At 39.7% G+C, this 22,107-nt stretch overlaps 4 protein-coding genes across 6 annotated transcripts; 1 reads left to right on the plus strand and 3 right to left on the minus strand.

Moving 5' to 3' along the window:
* Positions 1-269: 269 nt before the first annotated feature.
* Positions 270-1,966, minus strand: LOC103950909 (transcription factor MYB1R1). Its single transcript, XM_048571507.1, has 3 exons — positions 1,640-1,966; positions 1,241-1,452; positions 270-853 (listed from the first exon to the last, which is right to left on the minus strand). The coding sequence occupies exons 1-3, from the start codon at positions 1,905-1,907 to the stop codon at positions 368-370; spliced, it is 966 nt and encodes a 321-aa protein (XP_048427464.1). The 5' UTR covers positions 1,908-1,966; the 3' UTR covers positions 270-367.
* Positions 1,967-2,871: 905 nt separating this feature from the next.
* On the plus strand, positions 2,872-9,252 carry LOC103942897 (protein COFACTOR ASSEMBLY OF COMPLEX C SUBUNIT B CCB4, chloroplastic). The gene is made up of 10 exons (XM_048571695.1): positions 2,872-3,021; positions 3,605-3,699; positions 6,752-7,150; positions 7,314-7,413; positions 7,487-7,560; positions 7,797-7,981; positions 8,085-8,155; positions 8,276-8,359; positions 8,614-8,768; positions 8,979-9,252. Exons 1-9 carry the CDS (start codon positions 2,872-2,874, stop codon positions 8,707-8,709), a joined length of 1,254 nt encoding a protein of 417 aa, XP_048427652.1. The 3' UTR covers positions 8,710-8,768; positions 8,979-9,252.
* A 400-nt stretch (positions 9,253-9,652) lies between these two features.
* LOC103942898 (glycosyltransferase family 92 protein RCOM_0530710) lies at positions 9,653-12,073 on the minus strand. The gene has a single exon (XM_009353094.3). The coding sequence runs from the start codon at positions 11,690-11,692 to the stop codon at positions 9,848-9,850; it is 1,845 nt and encodes a 614-aa protein (XP_009351369.2). The 5' UTR covers positions 11,693-12,073; the 3' UTR covers positions 9,653-9,847.
* Positions 12,074-17,609: 5,536 nt separating this feature from the next.
* On the minus strand, positions 17,610-21,827 carry LOC103950910 (TORTIFOLIA1-like protein 4). Of its 3 annotated transcripts, none has more exons than XR_007253719.1 (6): positions 20,935-21,827; positions 20,658-20,766; positions 19,735-20,321; positions 18,788-19,242; positions 18,481-18,675; positions 17,610-18,008 (listed from the first exon to the last, which is right to left on the minus strand). XR_007253719.1 is itself a non-coding variant. In XM_048572194.1 (6 exons), the coding sequence occupies exons 1-5, from the start codon at positions 21,769-21,771 to the stop codon at positions 18,609-18,611; spliced, it is 2,055 nt and encodes a 684-aa protein (XP_048428151.1). In that variant the 5' UTR covers positions 21,772-21,827; the 3' UTR covers positions 17,610-18,008; positions 18,602-18,608. The 3 variants fall into 3 exon arrangements, 2 of the variants coding, with proteins under 2 accessions (XP_048428151.1, XP_009360433.3); XM_048572194.1 differs by having other exon boundaries at positions 18,602-18,675; XM_009362158.3 differs by lacking the exon at positions 18,481-18,675.
* Positions 21,828-22,107: the final 280 nt, after the last annotated feature.

Here is a 22,107-nt window from a genome sequence, read left to right on the forward strand (position 1 = left end):
CATCACATATCTTGTTCTAACTCTATAAATTAAACCCAACCATCCAGTAAAAAATAGGCAAATTAATCACCTAATTACCAAGCTACATAAAGTGCTATCCAGTATCCACACTCACATCTTTTTACTTTGAAAATACTTCTTTTAATTTTTTATCATCATATCCAATGAATTGTAGAAAATAAAGTAACAAACTGATATGTATAGCCCGATCCCTAATCCCTTTTGCCCCCTAATTATCTCACTGATCGATCTAATCTCGGGCCACCACATAATTAATTTCCATTTCCCACCAAGCTGCTTTAGCCGGCCGTATATATATAATAAACACGTAGGACATACATGGAGTTCAAATTGTTCAATAATTAATTTAAGCAACGCTAATGATACTATCAGTGCCACTAGACATGGCTTGAAACGTAGACGAATGCGACGTCGTCGTGGGCGATTGCTCCTCGGATGGAGTCGTAGAGAGCTTCAGAGACAATGGCAGTGGGTCTCTGGTGGGTGACGATGAGTACTTATTCTTCAAGTTAAAACCGGCCAGTTTAGAAGATGGAGGGACAACCGGAGGATGAAGTGGGATCGGACGGATGGGCCTAGTAGTTGTTTGTGAGACTTTTGTCTGGCTCTGCTGCATGTCTTGTAATGACTTCATGTTTAATCCTGATGATATCAGCTTACTTTGTATTGGTGAGCCTTCACCAGTGACAGGTAGGGCTGCGGGAAAAGTCGAAACTGGAAACCCTCCAAGAATATTGCAACCCAAATTAGAGTGTGGCTGTGGTGGGAATGGCAATACTTGTACAACTGATGGAGAGGTTTCGCCTAGATCTTCTTCCATCAATGAATTCAACTGCACGTATTTAAAATACATAGTTAACAATAATCTATCGCTTTTTTTTTTTAACAAAAGTGATATTATAAATTATTCTAATCTACGAAAAGAAAAGAAAGTAATCAAACTTGATCGTGACTCATGGCTAACAATGATATATGTGAACGTAGAAAAATTGCTACAATGTCAAGTTGATTTTAATTATACTGTCAAACTATAAATCTAAACCCTACATTAATGCAAAAATTTATTTTAGATTCAAAATCTGAAAACATAAATTTTTCTTGTAAAAGTAAAAAAGGCAAATCCAACTCATGGAAATAACTTAATAGGCATGAACTAAGATTAAGGTAATTAAAATGCTAAATTACAATTAACTACGATTATAATATTAATAGTACATACGGGGGTATCGGTGGTGATGTCGAAGAGACTAGATCTGCGGCGTCGTCGGTTATGGTTGTTGCGCCGGAGGAAGTACTTTTGAGCATGACTCGCCACCTGAGTCGGCGTACGAGTCTTCACGAAGTTCCTAGATATCCCTCTCCAATCTCCTTTCCCTACCATCTGTAAACCCACCAAGAACAGCTTGTGCTCCTCCTCCGTCCACGCAACACCTTCCCATATAAAAAACCAACCAATCCAACAATTAGTCAAGTAAAAATAATTAATTCAAAATAAATGAAAAAAATAAGATAATTAAACTCCAGATTAGATCAGCAAGACGCTTGCGCATGAGATTTCAACTTCGATTTCTCGCTCTCATAAAAAAATTAAAAAAATAAGTCCACGAGTACTACATACCTCTCCTGCGCTCGCGGCGGTGTCCAGAGGCGTGGACGACGTCGTCGGAAGCGTAACCCGCTTCGGCGTTTGTGTCCGCCTGCCGCTCACACTGGGACAAGTTGTTCATGCTGACGCTCTTCCTGAACGCGTTTCCCTCGGTGACTCTAACACCGAAAAGCATGATGCCATTTTCGGTGGTCGGGCCACCACAGCCTCCGCCGCTGACATCCGTGCATTTGCGGGAGTTGTGGCCGTTGTTCCCACACTGAGAGCACGTGTGAGACATGATCTTCTCTCAGGACTCACACGTTTGTTGTTGGCGGTGTTTCAATAAGGCAGGCAAGAAAGAAAGGAAGAAAAAGGTAATAATCTGGGAACAGGAAATTGGTTTGTGTAATGAAAGAGAAAAATGAGGGCTGCTGTGGTTCGTATATAGGGAGTTGCAGCTCTAAATAATAACCCTGCGTTTTGCGTATATTTTAATATTTCTGTGTACGAACACGGAGAGGGAACTAAAAGAAATTTTTTATTACACTCATAACACTAGTGTTACATCATGTTTTATTATATAAGTGGTAAAAATTTTATTTTGTAAGTTGTTCAATTTTTTAACATAAATATTTCACCATTTGTATAGTAATACGTAGTGTAACACTCCTTGTTCCGGACATACTAAAAATTCTCTTGTGGAACTCCATGAAATTTTACTATGCACCGCTAGAGTATTGAAGTAAAATCGGACATATGTTAATCCTCCACTTTATATTGTCATTTTTTGTTAACAGCAACAGGATTTCGAATTGTAAAAATAAAAATTACAAAATTACTATCTGTTAAACAATCTAACCTGTTATATATGTTCACAAATTAGTGTCGTATTAGAGTTTACATTTTTTTTAGAATAGAAATAAAATTATATATTATATAAGGAAACTGATTTCAGTCATAAAGACGTTCATAAGTTCAAGTTGTATCCATTTAAAATATCATCCAAGAAATCCTATGCGTTCTCGTTACATATATTTTAGTTGTCTTGTTAATTAATCTGTGCTATAATTTTATATTATCGTAGCTACAATAAGTATTATTGTTAATGAACACCGTGTAGACAAATATTTGCATAAAATAATTCAACATAAAATTATTGTTAATAACTTAATGGTAAAAAGCGTTGGTGGAGGAGCAAAGTGATTTGTGCACCGTCGACTGGGCATATTCGATGGCTCTTTGACAAAGACATCGTTGTCTCAATGCCTTCGCGTCATTCAGGTCGTTCGTTGGAATCGATATCAGTCATGGACCATGGTGATGGTGGTGGATTTTGGTGGTGGGGTGGGACGTGGTTGTGGATGATAAGTAAAGCCTGGACCCCACTCATCACCTTCCACGACAAGACTTCGGTATTTAACCTCGACCTTCGTATGTGGCTACGCACCTCTTTGGTGGTGGTGGACGGATGCCCTTTTGCCTTCCATTTCCTATTTTTATCCATTACTTTCTCCCTATTTTTGTCCTGCTTTTCTATTGGTGAGTGAGACTCAAAAGTTCGTCCACTATAAGCTCTCATATCCAACCATGTGAGGCCACGTGAGTAATAGTTTGCACAGCATCATGAAGTTTTTCAGTCGTAGTGTAACATTTTCACGTGATATTATTATATTACCGCATCTATATATGTTCATTAGATAACGTAACTTAACTAGGTGGCATATCAAGTAGCATTTCGGTCGCACGGATTAATAATACCACTTGTCTGTGTGACGAATTCATAGGAGGTTGTGAGTGTGTGCTGATTAGGCGGTTTTACAAAGCAGAAGAGGGCATGTCATTTTATAGGTGCTCTGTCTCTTTGGAAGCATGTGTTGCGCTGCTTTTCAAAGCATTTGATTCGTTTTATCCTTTTATCTACGTTGAGCTTTTTCATTAGGTGCATGTGTTTTGTGTTCCGTCTGCATCTTGTTTTCTTCCGCAATTTTTCTGCAGTCACATGCAGTGACTCGATGCGTACGTGGAGTCAAGGCAGTGCAGCGGCGGCTGCAAGTGCAACTTTCATTCTTCAACACCCAGTTTCTCCAACTGTTAGTTACATATTGTGACTTTTGTTCCTAGCTTCCTCCTTGATTATTCAGTTTCCCCAAACCAAAAATCAATAAAAACATGCATATCACCGATTGGATATAATAACTGTGCATCACAATGCATGCTCGATTCTCATCGATCACCTAACATTTAACAATTTAAATCATTAACGTTAACAATTTAAATCAGTAACGTTATCGTTTTGTTAAAAAAAAATTGTATATAATAGTTGAGTTGATTGATTATTTTTTACGTGGTTTACAACATGAACAGAAAAAAAGGGACTCAACCTTAGCATAATAAATGCATATATATAATCAAGCTTTTCTCTCGTATTGCACAGAAATTTGAACCAACAGTTATAACTAAAAAAAACCCTCTTAAATTAGCTTCAATAGTTAAATAAAAGTCTGTATTACTGATCATGTTATCTAAACAAATATGAGGAGAGAAGTACACAATTAAAAACCAAAGTAATTGAAAAAACAGAAGAACGAAGATAAAGAATTATGAAGACTATTATTTAAAGAGACCTCCCACCGTCCAATCTGTTGACTGCACTACGCAGACGTAAAATAGTTATGTTCACATCATGATAGACCCTGTTCTCACGTATATCACGTGATAGAATACAAATATCAAAACCCTAAGCAAGAAACAGGCAGCTACAATATCTCCATGACTCTCGGAGTTAGCCCTCCTAAGTCAAAATCAACTAGCTAATAATAATTGCTCCGTTGCAGCCCTCAACTTAATAATTGCTCTTCATCTAAGTTTCAATTTCCTGTTCGTAATTTAGAATTATATCGTTCGAATAAAAAAAAAGCTAATGATAACCTAAATTTTTATTTATTTCCGTAGTTTTAGTTCATAGTTAATAATTTTTTTTATTTTTTATAACGATATATTTATACTAAAAAAATAACGATATATTTATACTAAAAAAAATACAAGAATTGGTTGGAACTTACCATATCCAAGAACCGAAAGCAAAAACGCTCACCCACAAATAAAAAAAAATCATTAAATTTAGTACAAAGTGGCAAATAAATAAACAGGCAATAAGGCACAGAATTGTACTGGTGTAGCCTGTAGGGTAAGCAGTGGTCCTTATCAAACGAAGACAAGGAGCATCTCATATTACATATCCGCGTTTGGGATAAGTTTTTCTGACTTTGATTGGCCATTCAATCCACTGATTGGTGTTTGGTATCATCCTTGATAAGGACAACATGTCTTGAGATTGGCTAACAACAGCATCGGAGAAAATGATTTTTTCTAAAGCCACCATAGATCAACCGCAGCGATCGATGTCTTCAACCTAACAAATTAGATTGGATTATTAGTCAAAACATCTTTTTTATTTCTTTGTAACTTGTTCTTCTATGTAATTTACAATTGAAAGTGAAGGCTAAACTAAACCATATTCTCCAGTCGATCGCTTATTTCCGTGATAAAATTTTTGGTCAACGAAAGCTAAATTCGAGCAATTATTTTGGTGAATTGCTTATGTGCGTGTGAAATTTTATTATTGCTTAGCTTTACATGTACGAAGATTTCTTACCGCCTCGTCAAAGTTAAAAATCTCATGAGCAACTAACCTAAACAAAATCTTTGTAAAACATGAACATGATTAAGGAAAATTAATATGATCAATATCCATCACAAATTACAGAAAGCTCTATAAAATTTATTAGCAATGATGCATGTGTTGTCTAAACTAGTTTCTTAACGATAAGGAAACCCTAATCATACAAACTAATACTGTCAAGCTAATTTAGAGTTAAACTTCCTTAATCAACTGTTAATTAACTACATGCATTACCATTGGATTCGTTGCCATTCATTTCAAGAAATAGTTGTGCAGTTCAGATAGTTTAATTAGCAGAAAAACAAGAGGAATACCAGTGTACGGATGGTCATGGTTTGATACTTGGTGCCAAGCAAATCTGCAACATCATGCCGGACGTAGGCCCTACAAAGCATGAAAATAACGTAACGTACAAAACGAGTTTTAGGACCAAAACTCTTTTCAAGTCTTCAGTCTTCTAGTTATGTCCCCAGATTTCAAGAGGGCTGACCTTTCACATATTGAAATTTGACCATAAACGTGTTGATCCACTCCGAGGGGGAGTCAATGGCTCTCATAGTTTGCATGTGCATGAGGACAATATTAATGCGACGATGTACCTCCATCCATTTGTATATTACACCCAAACCTGCAAGATAAGGGAATTGTGAATTGGTTTGAAGAGCGATGATATTGAGGACGGTTTGATAGCTATTTCAGTTTTAACTTTTGTACTTTTAGTTGTTGTGTTTAAAATAGGGAAAATATATATGAGGGAAACGTGGTTGGAGAAGAGTGAAGCGGAACGTGATTGAAAGATGTAGAAGAAATGTATACAAAACAAAAGCCACAAACAAAAAAAACAGAAAACTGTTTTATATTAGTTTTATTTTTAACGTTCTGTAATCATTCATTATTCGTTTCTTCATCTCCCTCCCACTACCTTCTTCATTATTTATTCTCCCAACTTTCCCTTTATCTCAAAACTAAAAACAAAAACGAAACAATTAAGAAATATATTTTAACTATTTTCGAAGACATCTTCTATCGCTTGGTATGGTAAAAATAGCTACAACTAGTGGCCTCGTGGTGGATTAGGATGAAGGAAAAAAAACACTATTTTCAAGATATGACAAAAGAAGAAATGAAAAATTGTGATCAAATTAGAGGCAGAAGAAGAATTACTCGAGAAGAAAATCAATTCATTTCAATTCTCCTTAAAATAATAAGATTAGAAAGGAGAAATTCTGTCATATCTAATCCTCTTTTAACCCTTTAAAATGAAATCATTATTCTCTATTGTTAATGTGCCTTAAATTTTGAGGGTTCTATTATTCCAATCCAATCCGTTATACCAAACGAAGTAAATGTGTCTAAGTTAGAATTACGGGCTAGTGACCAAAAAAAAGGGTTGAATTATGGGCCTAGTTAAAACCCAAAGTTAGTGTGGCTTTGTTATAATCCAAGTCCAAGTCCTAAAGTCAACAAGTCACAAATCTATTTGTCCCCCATGCCTACAAAATTCAGCTAAACGACAGGCCGTTTCCAATCCAAAGCAAAATATCAAATATCAGCGCCAGGTCACCTATTCCACAGATTTCGATGGAAGCGGGAAGCCTTCTCCGCAGTCCAATTCCATGGACTCCAAAACGCCCTTTCCGACGTCGTCTCGTCCCCGCTTTCCCGCGCAGCATCAGGGCTTCGAATTCAGACACTCGTTACAGAGGCCCAAAGCCCAAGAGAAATTGGGTCGCCGATTGGGTCTCCAACAACGACGACGCCGCTCGGAGCTTGCCGATATACGCCGGCGGCGCCTCTCTCATGGCCATCCTCTTCAACCGCACCGTTTCGGACATCGCTCTCGTCGCTGACGCCAGTAGGTAAGCGCGCAAACGCATTTCTCTCTGCTTAATTATAACCACTGCCACTTCAATGCAATTTGCAGAATTTTGAAGCTTCATTTCTCAGTTACTGTTTAGGCAATTTGATTAGGGAGCTTAATTAGTGGTTAATTAATCATGTGAAATTATGTTTAATTTGTAGTTCACAGTCCAGAGCTGATTTATTGACGTTGGGATTGGCCGTGACCAACATACTAGCAGGTTTGGTGTGGCTGTCGATCAGGCCAAAATCTATATCTAAGGTCAGAAAATTAGCTGATTGATCCCATTTTTTTCAAATGAATTAGTGCTAATATGTTTAGGGTTTAATTTCAGGTGAGTCCGGAAGGGGTCGAATGCGAGCAGATGCATCCGAATCTTCCCAAGACTCTACTTTCTGAGTTGTTGTGGTAATGCATTAGCACATGTTATATAGCAATGTTGATACCCTTTTCGCCATCGTCGGCAGTTTAATGTGTTTTCAATTTGTAGCGCGAAATTCTGTTTTATAAAGCCGAAACCAAAACATTGATGTTAAGAGAGGGGGAAATGTAGGTTATTTGTTGCGATTGGCGGGTTAAGAAATAAGCACTTTGCTAATCTGAGTATGGCTGGTTAATTGTTGTTTTTCGTTTCTTATTTTCAGGGCATGGGAATCTCTCTCCAGCGTGACATGCTGCCGGTCTCTAGTTATAGTTTATGATGGAAGATGTATCCTTCAGATTGGTTTTGCAGCCGAATCTTCCAATGGTGATGGAAAGGCTGTGGATGTGGATGCTGATAAACTGATGCAAGGATCACTCTATCGAGGGGTTATGAAATCAGGAGTTCGTAAGTACCTGCCAACGACTACATGTTGTCTAAGTTCTTCGACTTTTTTCCATGTCACAACTCACAATCTAAACAAGACTGCCATTCTGTTTTTTTTTCTCAGAGAGCTATTTGGCCAACCTATATCTTTATCCTGGGAAATCCGAGCTACCATTTCTGCCTTCAAATACGCAGGTTTAGCTTCGTCTGTTGTTTTATATACATTTTTCCTAAGTTCTACTATTCTGTTGATTAAGAATCACGGTGTATATCTGCATTTTAAGGATTGCTAAACACGATTTCCAACTTTTTCAGGCAGTAATATTGCAGCCACTTGGAGACAAAGGGATTGCTGTAATTGGTGGTGACACAGTAAGAGGATTCACATCGTCTGATCAGGTGTGCCCATTTTTACTTTGAAAATTTTGTATTTGGCAACACGGTTTCACAAAGGGCCTATTGCATAAAAGATAATGTTCCTGAAGTTTTCCTCGTTTATCTTTATCAAAGTGTACAACAGCAAATATACATTCTGCAGAATGAAAAATATATAACGTGTGACCGGTTGATCAAACTCTTTGGCATAGTAATCAATTAGGCTCTGTTTGTTCATATTTATCAAGTTATTGCAATAACAATTGAAATGGTAATAGGCATGGATTTCATTAATCGGAGAGAAGCTCGATTCTACGCTATCAAAATACGTGGAAAACCTCCCATTGGCTGTACAAGATCCAGTTCTGAAGTAATTAAACTGTGAGGCTTAATGATCGTATCGCCTTATGCAACGGCTGTAGCCTTTATCCAGGTAATTTTCATTTTTATTTTAACCGCATCGCATAGCTTATAATAATTTTGAAATTATTACCCACTATATGGGCACAAAGTTTGTCAGAGGCTTTCTCATAGAGAAGCAAGCAAGACTCCATAATTTCAGCACAAACGACTCATGCCCAACCGCGCGATGTCTCTCTCTCTCTCTCTCTCTGAATTACAAGATGTTTATTTTCATGTTTAGGTTCCTCAAGCAACAGCTTATCGTACAGAGGATGAAGGATGGCGGTTATCGAGATCATGTTCTCGTGCCTTCCAATTCTATTGCGATACCTGAAATATATAATGTATGTAGTCTGTTTCTTTGTATTATCGGTCAGTTATCTTCGACAATGCATTTCGAACAGATTCTTCGGAGCTGCTTGCTGGGAATTTGTACAAAGCGGACTCTTCAGAGCTGTATCTAATTCTAAACTCAAAACCGCACTTTTATTACTAATGCACCTAATTTTGCTCGATTTCAATAGTAAGAACGTTCAATTAGCTGAGTTGTACTTGCGTTGTGATTTTGCCTCCAATTTACCTGCTAAAACAATTCCAAATTCATTTCGATAACTCTAATTCAAATCCCCGTCTGTCTCTCTTGAGGATTGATGCAAAGCTATAGTTGCAGCTGTTGAATTCAATTAGTGGCTTAAATTAAATTTTGAAACGCACCCCTTTATTTGCTTTTGAAACATAAACCATTATTTGCTTTTGTCAACTGCTGCATCTACAACTCCACACCAATCCGTAAGAGAGACGGACGGGGTTTTTTCTCACCATTTCCATTTGTTTTACAATTAGAATTTAGTGTTCCCTGCGATTACTTTTCCTTTAAATGACATGAAAACACATAATAAAAGTACACACAGGAGAGGAAAAAATCCGTAGTCCACTTTATTTGATTGGGAAAAATGAATTTGTATACAAGCAAAGGAAAAATTCATTTGATATTGTCGCAAAATTTACACTCTGAGAATCCTGTAATTAATTCGATTTGTGTGTAGAACGTGTAAAAAAAAAGAATAATCGGAAACAAGAAAAAAAAAAAAAAAGGCAGCTCTGTGTGATTTACTCTGCAGAAGTAAGAGACTTCTTCTCCCATGGCAGCAACCTAGTCACAGGATCAGCAAAGTACCCCAAAACAAAGTCCTTCAACCCGGTGTCCCACACCTCACAGAACCTCAGCCGCCAATTGGGCGGCTCAACCGCCTCCGTCCCCAGCCCCGGGGCCCTATCTTTCGACCCCTTATTCTGATCCTCCTGCCAATCCACCACGTACGTCGCCACCCGCCTGAAAAACTTCGCCCTGAAAGTCTCCCACACCTGGTACTTGTAGTGGTTGACCACCGCGATTCCCTCCGGAACACTGAGGTACCTGTACCCCTCTCTCAGCCGGAAATGGTGCACCACATTGAGCAGAGTCACGTGGAGCAGCTCCGTCCGCACGATCGACTTGTGCCGCTCCGGGCTCTGCAGCCGGCATGTGTACCCGACCGTGACTCCCTGCTGGGGTTGGGAGCTCAGCCCGGACGGGCCGAAGCTGTGGCAATCAGTTCTGATCTCCGCAATGGTGGCTGAATTTGAAAAATTTGAAACTAGTTTTCGCAGCGAATTCTCCCCCGGAACACCATAATCTCCTCTGCCACGTCGGAAAGCTTGCGGGAAGTAAAAGAACTCGTCCACGTCAAAGAATCCGACCCAATTGCACTCGTCTTTTGCTCTCAAAGCGCAGTGGGAAAAGCCTGCTTCTTGGGTTTTGATCCACGGCCAGCTCTGCCTGCTGACATTGTAGTCCTGCGAATCGAGCTCTCGAACGACGTCGTCGATCCCGTCGTCGCTGTTGTTGTCGTAGATGAACCACCGCTCGACGCCGAGCCACGAGTGGTACATAATCCACTCTTTGATCGCCGGTGCTTGGTTCCACAGCATTGTGCACACACAAAGCTCATGCTTCTTCGGATTGGATTGGACTGGATGGGATTTGGAATTGTGAATTGTGGCCACAGAAGGCAGAGTGACGTGGACTGGAGCTCTGGGGTGGCTGGTGTTGTATCCGATAGTGACCCGGATTCCGTGGGCCTTATCCGGGTGGTTACGGATAGTGCGAGGGAGGAGGCACCGGACGACTTCCTGAGCGGCGGTGACGGCTTCTGTGGTGAGCACAAAGCCGCTTTGGTCTTTGTCTTTGTCCCAATTCCCCAATCCGAAGTGGCAGCTGAGCCGGGTCGGATCCGAATTCTTGTGCGGTCGGAGGTTCAGCCCCTTAACGAACACAACCGCCGTGTCTCCATCAATAACCGCCTCATAAACCACCTTGTCCCATAGAGAAGCCGTGCCGTTTGTCGCAGCCGTCGTATCGTAACTGCCGCGTCGTCGCAAATCAACGGCTGTGGAGAAATTGAGCGGCGGCAGCGGACACCGAACGATGGACCGGAAGTCATCGTAGCCGTCGGTGGATAAAACCGGTCGAACCACAAAATCCAGCTGCTGATTCTTTTCTTTATCTTCAAGAATGTCGTCATCCGAACCGTTGAACCGCTTGTGGTAAACGCACTCCAACTCGTCGTTTTGGCGGAACCGATTGGGCACAACGAGAAGCACGTGATCGGGAAACAAGATTCGATCTTGCACTCGAAACGACGGCGGCGACTCTTTGCCGTGCTCACTGTGGGCAGCGAAGGACTCGAGTATCGAGTTGCTGGCGGTGGAGGACAGGAGGGAGAGGGTGGTGGAGGAGGCGGTTAGGACTGGCCGAAACGACGCCGGGCGGAAGCGGCCGGACGATACGAACAGAAGGAAGATAAAGAACGAGAAGCAGAGCACCAAGGGTCGTCTCAGTGACAAGTACTGCTTCGCCTGTAAGTAGGACCTCCCCATGCGCTTCCGCTTGCGGCGCTGCTCTGACGAGTCCATGATTGCTAAAAACGGAAAGTGCGAAAAAGTCCAACAAAGCGGGGGGAGGGGGTGGAGAATAATTAGTGGGTTTTGTAGATCTGCTACTGCCGACAAGTGGGTTTTATGGAATTTGGGAACTTTCGGGGGAGGTTTTAGAGAGAGAGAGAGAGAGAGAGAGAGAGAGAGAAAGAGGAGAGAGAGCCTATAAGGACGGCTGGTGGTGGTGGATGAGGTGTCAAATGGGTAAGGTTGCTGGTGGAGGAGATGGTGGAGGATTATGTGATTAGTCTGTCGACGTTGATTAGTTAAGGGATTTTTTTGGCAGGAAGAAGACTTGGGGTGACCGAAATAATTGGGATTTGAGGTGGACGCTTGTCGGGGGATTGATTTGATTTTCTGAGGGGAATATGAATATTTGTAAAATATGTGGCGTGAGGTAGAAGACAGGCGTCCATGGAGGTTGCTCGGAAACTACACATTTTATTCATCTTCTTGGGTCAAAAATTAAGTTTGATTGACTATGAAAGACATACGTATAAGTAAAGTTAGGCGACTTGGCACTCAGTTTCGTTTTTGTTAGAGAAGATTCTAATTTTAAAATTTTGTTAATGAGAATTGTTGATCGAAATAAGAAAATACTGATGTTTTATTGACCAAAAATTGAAATATTAACGATGTTTTACCGTCTGTTCATTCATTTGCATATCTTCTATTTAATTGGGTTAACGAATAAATGAAAGTTATTACCCAATATAACAGTAGTGCCTTAAGATACTCATAATCCATAAGATTATGTTTATATAAGTGTAATACCTTATTTGACACTAACCGAATATGTATTCCGTTTGGATTGAGGAACTATAAAAGCAAGATTTGGATTCCACAAGACTAAATGTATTTTAAATTTTCTTAAGAAAACTAACTAGTACTGGATTGAATGTATTTTAAAAAACTGTATGCGGTGCATGTCAAATAGGAGAGATTTTTCAGAGTGCTTAAAATACAGGGCGGAATACAACATATCGTTACACAATTGGATGGTTACTTAAAAAACAAATTTTTCTCCAATTATATTATGACATATAATGTTCCGTCTCGTATTCCAGATACATTTCAATCATTTACTAGTTTTACGCGCTCCTTTTTGTTCCGCCTCTATGGGACATCCATATGACTCGTATGAGTGCGTGACAGTGAGACTAGTTTTTCCTTTCTCACTCGCTTTGTGTATTTAAGACATACGTGTATAAGTATATGACAGTTCTCTTAACTCTGTCCAATTATTCTAACACTTACGTAAGCACATCTCATGAGGCTAATATGGTATTTACCAACAATTGTAGCAGTTGATAACATTGACTTTAGAGGTGGTCCATGTGTTGTTTAATGAGCTGGTCGACATTCATTCAAAAAGAGCATGTATCCTTTTTCTTTTTTCTTTTTTTTCTTTTTTTTTCTCCTTTAGTTTTTGGGTTTGGTCAAGACTCAATAGGCAGGGAGGATTAGCTGGCAAAAGGTTAGGTCTTGGGGTTTCATAAAACCGTGTGAGCCGCGAATGAAGCAGCAGCATGCATAATTCCATGTGCTTCGCACGATAATTCGAACCACCCTTCTCTCTATCATTTGATTCATTTCTTGCACCCTTAGGAACACATATATTCTCTCTTCAAAGCAAAAGTTTGTTTTGAAGTGTTTTTAAATGATTTGAACGTGTTTTGTGAAAATATTTTTTAATGCAATTCTTAACAAAAATATAAGTGAATCCTAAAAAGGTACACACTAGTTATGTGTTTCGTGTTTTTAGAACCGAAAACCATTTTTCTAAAAGAGCTTTCAATTAGGAGATAAGAAATTTTGCCATAAACCGATTTACCAACCGAACCATACCGATCGGCTCATAATAGTATGGTATAGTTTTGGCATTTTTTCATAATTGGTTGACATTTTACCGAATTGACAATTAATGGCATGGCTTTGGTAATTGATTTTGTATGCCGGCGGTATGCCATACCAACCAAAATATATATATGTATTTTTTTTCTATTTAGATATTTTAGGAATTTTTTACATGATTGACTCCTCAGTTTTAGGGTTTAGAAAATGAATGATGTCACATCCCGGTCCGGGGCGGATCACTTCCCGGGCCCGCTCCACCACCGTAGCACGATATTGTCCGCTTTGGGCTTACCATTCCCTCACGGTTTTGTTTTTGAGAACTCACGAGCAACTTCCCAGTGGGTCACCCATCATGGGATTGTTCTAGCCCCTTCTCGCTTAACTTCGGAATTCCTACGAAACCCGAAGCCAGTGAGCTCCCAAAAGGCCTCGTGCTAGGTAGGGATGAGAATATACATTTATGGATCACTCCCCTGGGTGATGTGGGATGTTACACTCCACCCCCCTTAGGGGCCCAACGTCCTCGTCGGCACACACGCGACCAGGGTTAGGCTCTGATACCAACTGTCACATCCCGGCCCGGGTGGGACCACTTCCCGGGCCCGCTCCACCATCGTAGCACGATATTGTCTGCTTTGGGCTTACCATTCACTCACGGTTTTGTTCTTGAGAACTCACGAGCAACTTCCCAGTGGGTCACCCATCATGGGATTGCTCAAGCCCCCTTCTCGCTTAACTTCGGAGTTCCTACGGAACCCGAAGCCAGTGAGCTCCCAAAAGGCCTCGTGCTAGGTAGGGATGAGAATATACATTTATGGATCACTCCCTTGGGCGATGTGGGATGTTACAAATGACTCCTTAATTTTAGGGTTTAAAAAATACATGATTGACTTATCCCTACTGCTATAAATCAGAATCTGATTGTTCATACTCTATGCTGCAAGCCAATTGGAATTGGGGTGCAGCGAAATTGATGGCATGGAATGCATGTGAGGCTCACTAATATACTTAATAACCACATGGATCCCAAACTCCCATACACTAAGCGACTTATCATCGCTGGAAGTAACAAACCTACGGTTGTTGTCCACAAATGTAATCGTATTCACAGCACCCAAATGTTGATCTTACTCTTGCAAACCTACGGTTATTATCCACACTTCCTTATTTGCAAACCACCGGTTGTGCTATATACCAACCGAACCAACCAATAATTTTGGCTAAACCGATTTTTGGCAACCGCAAGAGGACGGTTGGCTAGCGGTACTTGATTTTTGATAATTATGTATATGTGGCTAATAGGTGGCATAAAGAATTTGGCATGGTTTGCCAACCGAACCCAACCCTACTTTCAATCATTTTAAAAATACTTCTAAACGATTTTGAACTTAAAAAGACCAACAGGAACCTCTTCGGATCATTTTGGTGAGGATCTTAAGGATCCTTGAATTGTGTTCATTATTCGTATATCGTGCGATCAGTTATTGTCAAGTACTGTTTGTGTTTAATTTGAAATAAAAATATTTAAAATGATTTTTTACTGCATGATATGCAATGAATGAACACAATTCAGATATCTTCAGAATCCTTAATAAACAGAGCGTGATTTTTGACTAATTCTTTTGCGTTGCAGTTATTTGCACGTTTGAAGTCGAATTTATTAGTGATAATATTGACGACAAATCACCAACAGTAAGATGAAAGTTTCAACAACATCAATAACGTCAGCAACACATTTTAGAAAATTGGAGTTAACCAAATTGTATAAAAGTTGGGAAATGAATTACACCTTTCTTTTTCTACGCATCTTTGTTAATTCAAATTTTTTTTTTTTTTAAGAAAAAAAAAAATCGGTTAGTGTTTTCGTCACGACAGCGTATTTTTTGGGGAAACGGAAAGACTCACATAGTCATTTTAAATCTCAAAACAGTTATAACTTAATTGTGTGAAGCACTCACTTTCACATTGGTTATCAACGCACCATAGAAGATTCGAATACAAAGACTTTCATGCAACCAAACCCTAAAATCATCAAGTTAAAGTGTTGATTCTGATGGGTTTTGTGGTCTAAATCAACATAGTAATTACATAACCCAACGAATAAAACCAATTGTAAAAAGGATGGCCGAAAGAAACTAATGATAAATGAAGGGAAATTAATCCATGACGCAACTCCATTAGCAAACTTTTCCTATCAAATTATGAGCAGTGTTTAAAATATCCACGAAACATAAACTTCATCCTATATTGGCGAGATATAGAAAAATTAATGAATATCAATGATATTTACTGATTTACTATAAAAATTTTGCTAGAATCCATTACAGATTTTGCACTTTTGATTTTTTTTTTTTTTTTTTTGAGAAAATTTTCTCTAATTTCAACTAAATATGAATAAGTTGATATACACATCCCATTGCAAATTTTCATAATTTCCGTTGAAGAATACCTGTATATCGATATATCCACTCTATATTCCCATCAATTTGCATATCAATATTTCCACTTATATTAATATTTTAAATACTCATTATGAGTAGCATTTAGCTACACTGAATACTGAATATAATTGCAGGAAAAAATAATAATATTGCTTGATTATAATTGGGTCAAAAACAATTATTTTTTCTTTGTAACTTTTAAAAATTAAGAAAATACTTTTGGGTGCTTGACAGGTTTGAACAATTTAGAAAACGACGGTAAGTATTTTAGCCTTTTTAATATTAATAGGACCGTAGATACGAATACATTTGGCATTTTGGGGTATATTATTAATTTTCTATTAGTTACACCAAGAACAAGTCTTGCTCAATTATTAATTAAAAAATAAGCAAAAAGTTTATGAAATTAGGTATTGGTCCTCTAACAAAAATAAAAAATTCAGTTCAAGTGGAAATATATATATTTTTTAATCAGTGGAAGTATATATATATATTGAAATTTGGTCCTTTACTGTGAGCATGTTATGAAAATATTAGAATATTTGCAATTTTTTTTTATAAGTCGGACAAGTGAACGGTGTGTGAGTATGTGATAAGCCTGTCTGGCGTGGTCCAGCACCAAAAATGGTCGAAAAGAGCCAATTTGCAGATGGCGTTTTTTCGTAGTGGTAGAAAGTAATCTTGTTCATGTTTTTTGATATGGGTTCGATTTCTACGGATCTCTTTATCTCCTAACAACTAACAATTTAACCCACTAACGTCATTATTTAAAAAAAAAAATGATTATGTCATTTTCTGACCGACCTAGTCACCTAGAGATAAAAGAGGTTTCTATATGCACTCAAAACATTTGGTGACTGCAGCATATAAACAAAACTTCTCAATTTTTCGTTATACTCCTGGATCAGGGGTAAAATTTTCGATAGGACTGTCTGATTAACATAGATTTTATTATGGCCTAGGGCACACTAATGAAAGCATTCAAAAACATGTTTACCACAACAACTCTGCCGATCGGTTCGAAACACATAAATGGAGACTACGGAGTCCTAGTGGACATGACAAAAACAGTTGGGAGCATCATAGGAATCCATAGATAGAACTTGCTCTTACTGAGCACGAAAGAACCTTCCATATTTTATGACACCCGCGAAATAATAACCACACATCCATTTTTCTCCTGCTACACGCTCTCGTTTAATTTCGTCTGTTGCTTTTATTTAAAAAAAAAAAAAAGAAGGTTATAACCGGAAAATTAAAAGTCCATACAGCCCTACCTGTAGTGTTTGTTTGGGCCATTCCTAAACGCGAGAAGATTGTTTAATCTCTTATGGGCTTTATTTGTTTACATCATGTTCATGCATGGGCTTTTTATAAAACCACGACAACAATCAAATTTTATCCTACAAAACGGAGTCAGCCATATGAACCGTAGATTGTCCACTATGCTCGGATTGCTTGAATCTAAAACCAGCTGGCCTCCTTATAGTTTTACCTTATGCTTTTGTGTGAGATGGCATGCTTCAATTTTGCAGCCCGCGTTCTTTTGTTCTAATAGGTTTCTGAATTTCTAGCCAAAAATAATTAAGAGCGTTTATCTTTTCCAATACCACTTGTATATTTATAGCGTTAAAAAACTTATTGATCATATACAGCAAGTACAAGCAATCCAAGAAAAGATGAGCAAACTTGGATCTGTACAGATTAACTTCCTTCCCTTTACCGGCAATGGTGCAGGTTAGTAATAAATAGAACACATGTTATAAAAGACTACTCTGAGTAACATGTAGCAGGAGAGCCCTATGCTCCCGGCGCATCAAATGCTACATTGATTTAGAAATCTCATAAATTATGGGCACCTACATATCGACTTGATCGGCATCCGCCTTCAATTTAATGTGTTCGGGTCCTTCGATGACCCACAGTATGATGGTTGTATCCAGAGCGAAATTGACCCATCAAACAATTTCCACTTTCGTTCTCTCTAAGCAGATGATCTGAGAAAGAAGACAGGCGAGTTAGAAATCATTTCTGTGAGGAAAAAGTGAACATTACAAACTTTAAGCAATCATAACTTCCTACGTTTTGAAGAAAATTAAAATAAAAAAAAACTTCCAACGAGTTAAACTATTTCAGGTAATGGGTGGGGAGGCACAAGATTGTTTACGCACTTGTGCTAGACTGATTTCCTTCGATGTGGGAAGCTGCGGAATTGAGAACCTATTTTCTTTTACAGATAAGCTGTATATGATGGCAGGACATGGAAAGGGTATAGGCTTTTTATCTGGCTCCCTTTCACTAAACAATGTGTGTGTAACGTAGCAACAGTTTAATCTAATTTCAACAAACAAAAAATAGAACTATTGCAGTAAATAGTTGCGGGATTTAAATCCTAATAACTTTATTAAAGTTTTGCAATGTCTTGGAAGAATTTTGTTCAACTTTCAGAGGTAATCAGTAAAATATTACCAAAGCAGTAAACAGATGCTTAATATGCATCATAGCTTGCCAGTGGCCCACTGGAGGTGATGAATTTGGAACGCTTTCACGAAATTTGTGGGAAGTTGACATTTTCAGTAGAAAGACATACTCATGAATCATGAAAGTGTTGCAAAAGATCCACTATGAGTTTCCGCATGGGAATTACTTTGACCGAAACTCCAGCTAATTATGAATGACGAAAAAAAGAAACTACCAGTCTGTGAATAGGCAGACAAGAAAATATAATGTAACAACTAGAAGTAAAAGATAAAGTGCTAAGATTAATTATCCTTACCTTTTGTTCAGGTTCCTTGATGGTGTACAAGTAGTTGGCGATACCCCATCATAACAACTAGCATTGGAAACTTGAACCCTCTCAGCATCTTGGATTTCTGCCACCGAGTAACCAGTAAATGCACTCCTACTTTGGTGCTGAAACCTTTCACGGTCAAAAGTACACGATTCAGTACTTGTATTTTTGTTAGGTATGTTAGGCACAGCGTTGAGTGAGGGAATGGTTCCAGAAGTGAGCCTTGAAGTAGTACACCGCCCATCTGTTCTACGCCAGAACTTGGAACTCAAGAATTCTGCACCAGGCAGCCTGCAGCATGTATTTTCTGCAGATTCTGTGTTTGGGACCCTTCCACTTGATATTGCCAAATCGTATGATATTTCATCAAGAGCCATCTCAAGGCCGTGTACACGTGACTCAAGAGCATTCAACCCACTCTGAGAGCTCCCAATAAATCTCTGTATACAAGTAGAAAAAGGGATTCAGTAGCAGACCAGAAGCTTCTTTAACATTATACATCACTACGTATAATTTAATATTGTCCTAAAGCCTCAAGTTCGCAACAGGATACGATTTTTAAGAATGAAACTTTGAAAATACAATAACTGACTAACAAAGTCAGCAAGCAGAGACTACAAGATAAATAGTAGGACTAAACTTCGTCCAAAAAAAAAACTTAAGATTACAAGACTAACTAGAAATGCCTGCACTATCCCATTCCCCATTATCAAATTTTAAGTTTGCCAAGACCAGGCAACAATGGGGCGGTTGGAGCCTAATGAGTAATGAGAAGTAAGGCAGAGTAACTTTGAGTCTTTGAATAACAATAACACCACCACCACCCTAAAGATAAAGTAAAAAAGATGACAATAAGAAAGTAATGCCTCGGGTTGTGGTGCAATTTACATTTTTATTAAGAGAGAAAAGGTGAACAAGTATCAGGAACCTACCTGGAGTAGGTTTAATAAACTGGACTGCTGGTTTTCAATCTGAATAAGTTGTTCACGGATCAAACTGAGATCCTCAGCATCCTTTTGGTTCTCATAAACTTCTTCTGCAGCATTTCCTACTACAATATCTGAGTCATAGTTCTCGTCATCATTAAATGGAACAACACGTGACCCAGATTTTAAACTACCAAATCTGTGTACTTTTTCACCATGATTCTTACTAAAGAGTAAGTGATTAGTTTCTGGCTTGCCATTTCCAATGTGGTCATTCTTTCCTGAATCCGGATCTCTAGAGTCACTCCTAACAATATCATCCTTATGAGTCACCGTCAAAGAGAGGGAGTTTGGCGTAGCAATTTCAATTTTCCAATCAGAGGGTTTCTTATGGTCCTGCTTATAGAACACGGCTGCGTCTGGGTTTCTATCGCTTCTACTTAAAGGATTTCCCTTTTTAGCTGTGGTCACCAAAGAAGCATCTGATGGAGGGGACCTGTTTGTGGGGACTGTTTTCTTTGGTTGAGGAGTCCTAAAACCGGCATCATCGGAACTTTTCAATGACGGAGGAGAGCATCGACCAATCCCATTATCTGGTCCCATAGGTAAAAAAATCCATAAGAAAACATAAGATTACATGAGATTAGACAGGTTCTAAAGTTGTTTAACTTTAAAGATTATAGAGCAGGATGAAGACCACAACAGAGCTTACTCAAATTGGACAAACTAACACCATAGTAACAACAATTTCATACTTCAAAAATAGCTTTTGAATTCAGATTCATGGTGAAAAAATTCTATTTCGCTTTTCGTTTCCTTTCTCATGTCATAAATCTAAAACCGTTTGATCAAATTACTGAACAAGTAAAGAACTTGCAGGCGTTTATTGCTACATTTTGGTGTTTCTGAAACAAAGAAAAAGCCTTTACCAGTTGAAGATCTGGATTGAATTGGAGCAGGAATCTCTTCAGAATCGCCGGCAAGAAGAACCTTCCACAACTCCAATGCCTGGTTCATAGTCTCCCGGACTACCTTCACCTGTTAAAAGAACGAACTACTAAAATTCCAGCAAAAAATTATTAAGAAAAAGAAAAGTAAATAGTTGATAGGATTGAAATCACAATACTTTTCCTCTTCTCCTACCCTTTCTCAGCAACCAAACAGAGCCTCAAACAACCGATTTGGGAGGTAGGGAAGGCAATATACCTTATCAAATCTCCGACTTTCCAAGGCATTCAAGCACGAAGATTTATAAAGCGGCGCCAAATCTGTCTCCACCGTAGCCACCTTCCCAAGCGCCTCGGCCGCGGCCTTCCTCACTGTCCAGTCCTCGCTCCTCAAGAACTCAACCCCGCAGGGCACAAGCCAGTCCAACGCGCCTTGGCTAGATGCGCCACCGGCACCAACAATGCTCCCAACAAGCACCAGCAGTGCCGCCTTGGCCTTGAAACTCTCGCTCTTCGCCAGCTTCCCGAGCCGCTGCAAGCTCCGCTTCAGCTGAACTGGGTCCGGGTCAGGCGCGGAATCGATCGCCCCGGCCAGACACAGCGCCGAGCCGATCTGAGAGTTCAAGTCTTGCTCCGTGGCCAGAGCGTCCATCAATGGCTTTAAGAACGACGACGAAAAAGCCGGCGTCGTGATCTTGGACGACATGGCGGAAACTGCCTCCACGCAAGCGGATCGGACGACGGAGTCGGGGTCGCGGAGACGGCGGACGACGGTGGAGATCATCTTAGACAAAAAGGGAGCAAGGGCGTCGCCGTGGGAGTTCGACAGCAGGGTGAGGAGCGAAACGCATTGCTTGCGGACGGGTGGCTTGGTGGAAGAGTCGGTGTTGTGAATGCAAATGAGGAAGGTAGCGAAGGAGTCGGGTGCGAGGGTTCGAGCAATGGAGTCGAGCTCGGCGGAGGCCATGGCGAGAGTGTCGCGGTCGGCGAGCTTGTTGAGGCAGGTGATGACCCGGTGCTTCAGATCCGGAGTGGAAGATGCGGCGGTTGGCTGGGGCGAGCTGGAGAAGGAGGCTCGCCGGGAGAGAGACGCCATGGAAGATTGCTAGGTGTTTGATGTAATGCCGCAGTGAATTGGAAAACTGAGGGAGGAGGTCAGATTGTGGGCATTGGGAATGGGGGGAGATGAAGGGGGAGGCGGTTGACGCGGTGGTGGGTGTGGGTGGGAGAGTGATTTGGCGGCAGAGTTATGGGGGATGTGTCAGTTGGAGTGGTCTCTGGGGTTTTTAAATGTTTGAGGGGGAGGAGTGTCGACTGGACTAAGTACAGGGGCCGTGTGCAGTCAACATCTCGGTAAGTTCTTTCTTTTTTTCGCTTTTTTCGCGGGGAAAAGAAAAACTACCAAGTTTCTCGCACTGAATTTTTTCAGTGT

Source organism: the organism of the source record quoted next, unplaced genomic scaffold (assembly GCF_019419815.1).
Source record: "Pyrus x bretschneideri cultivar Hongxiangsu unplaced genomic scaffold, Pyrus_bretschneideri_v1 Contig6, whole genome shotgun sequence".
NCBI classification, from domain to species: Eukaryota; Viridiplantae; Streptophyta; class Magnoliopsida; order Rosales; family Rosaceae; genus Pyrus; species Pyrus x bretschneideri.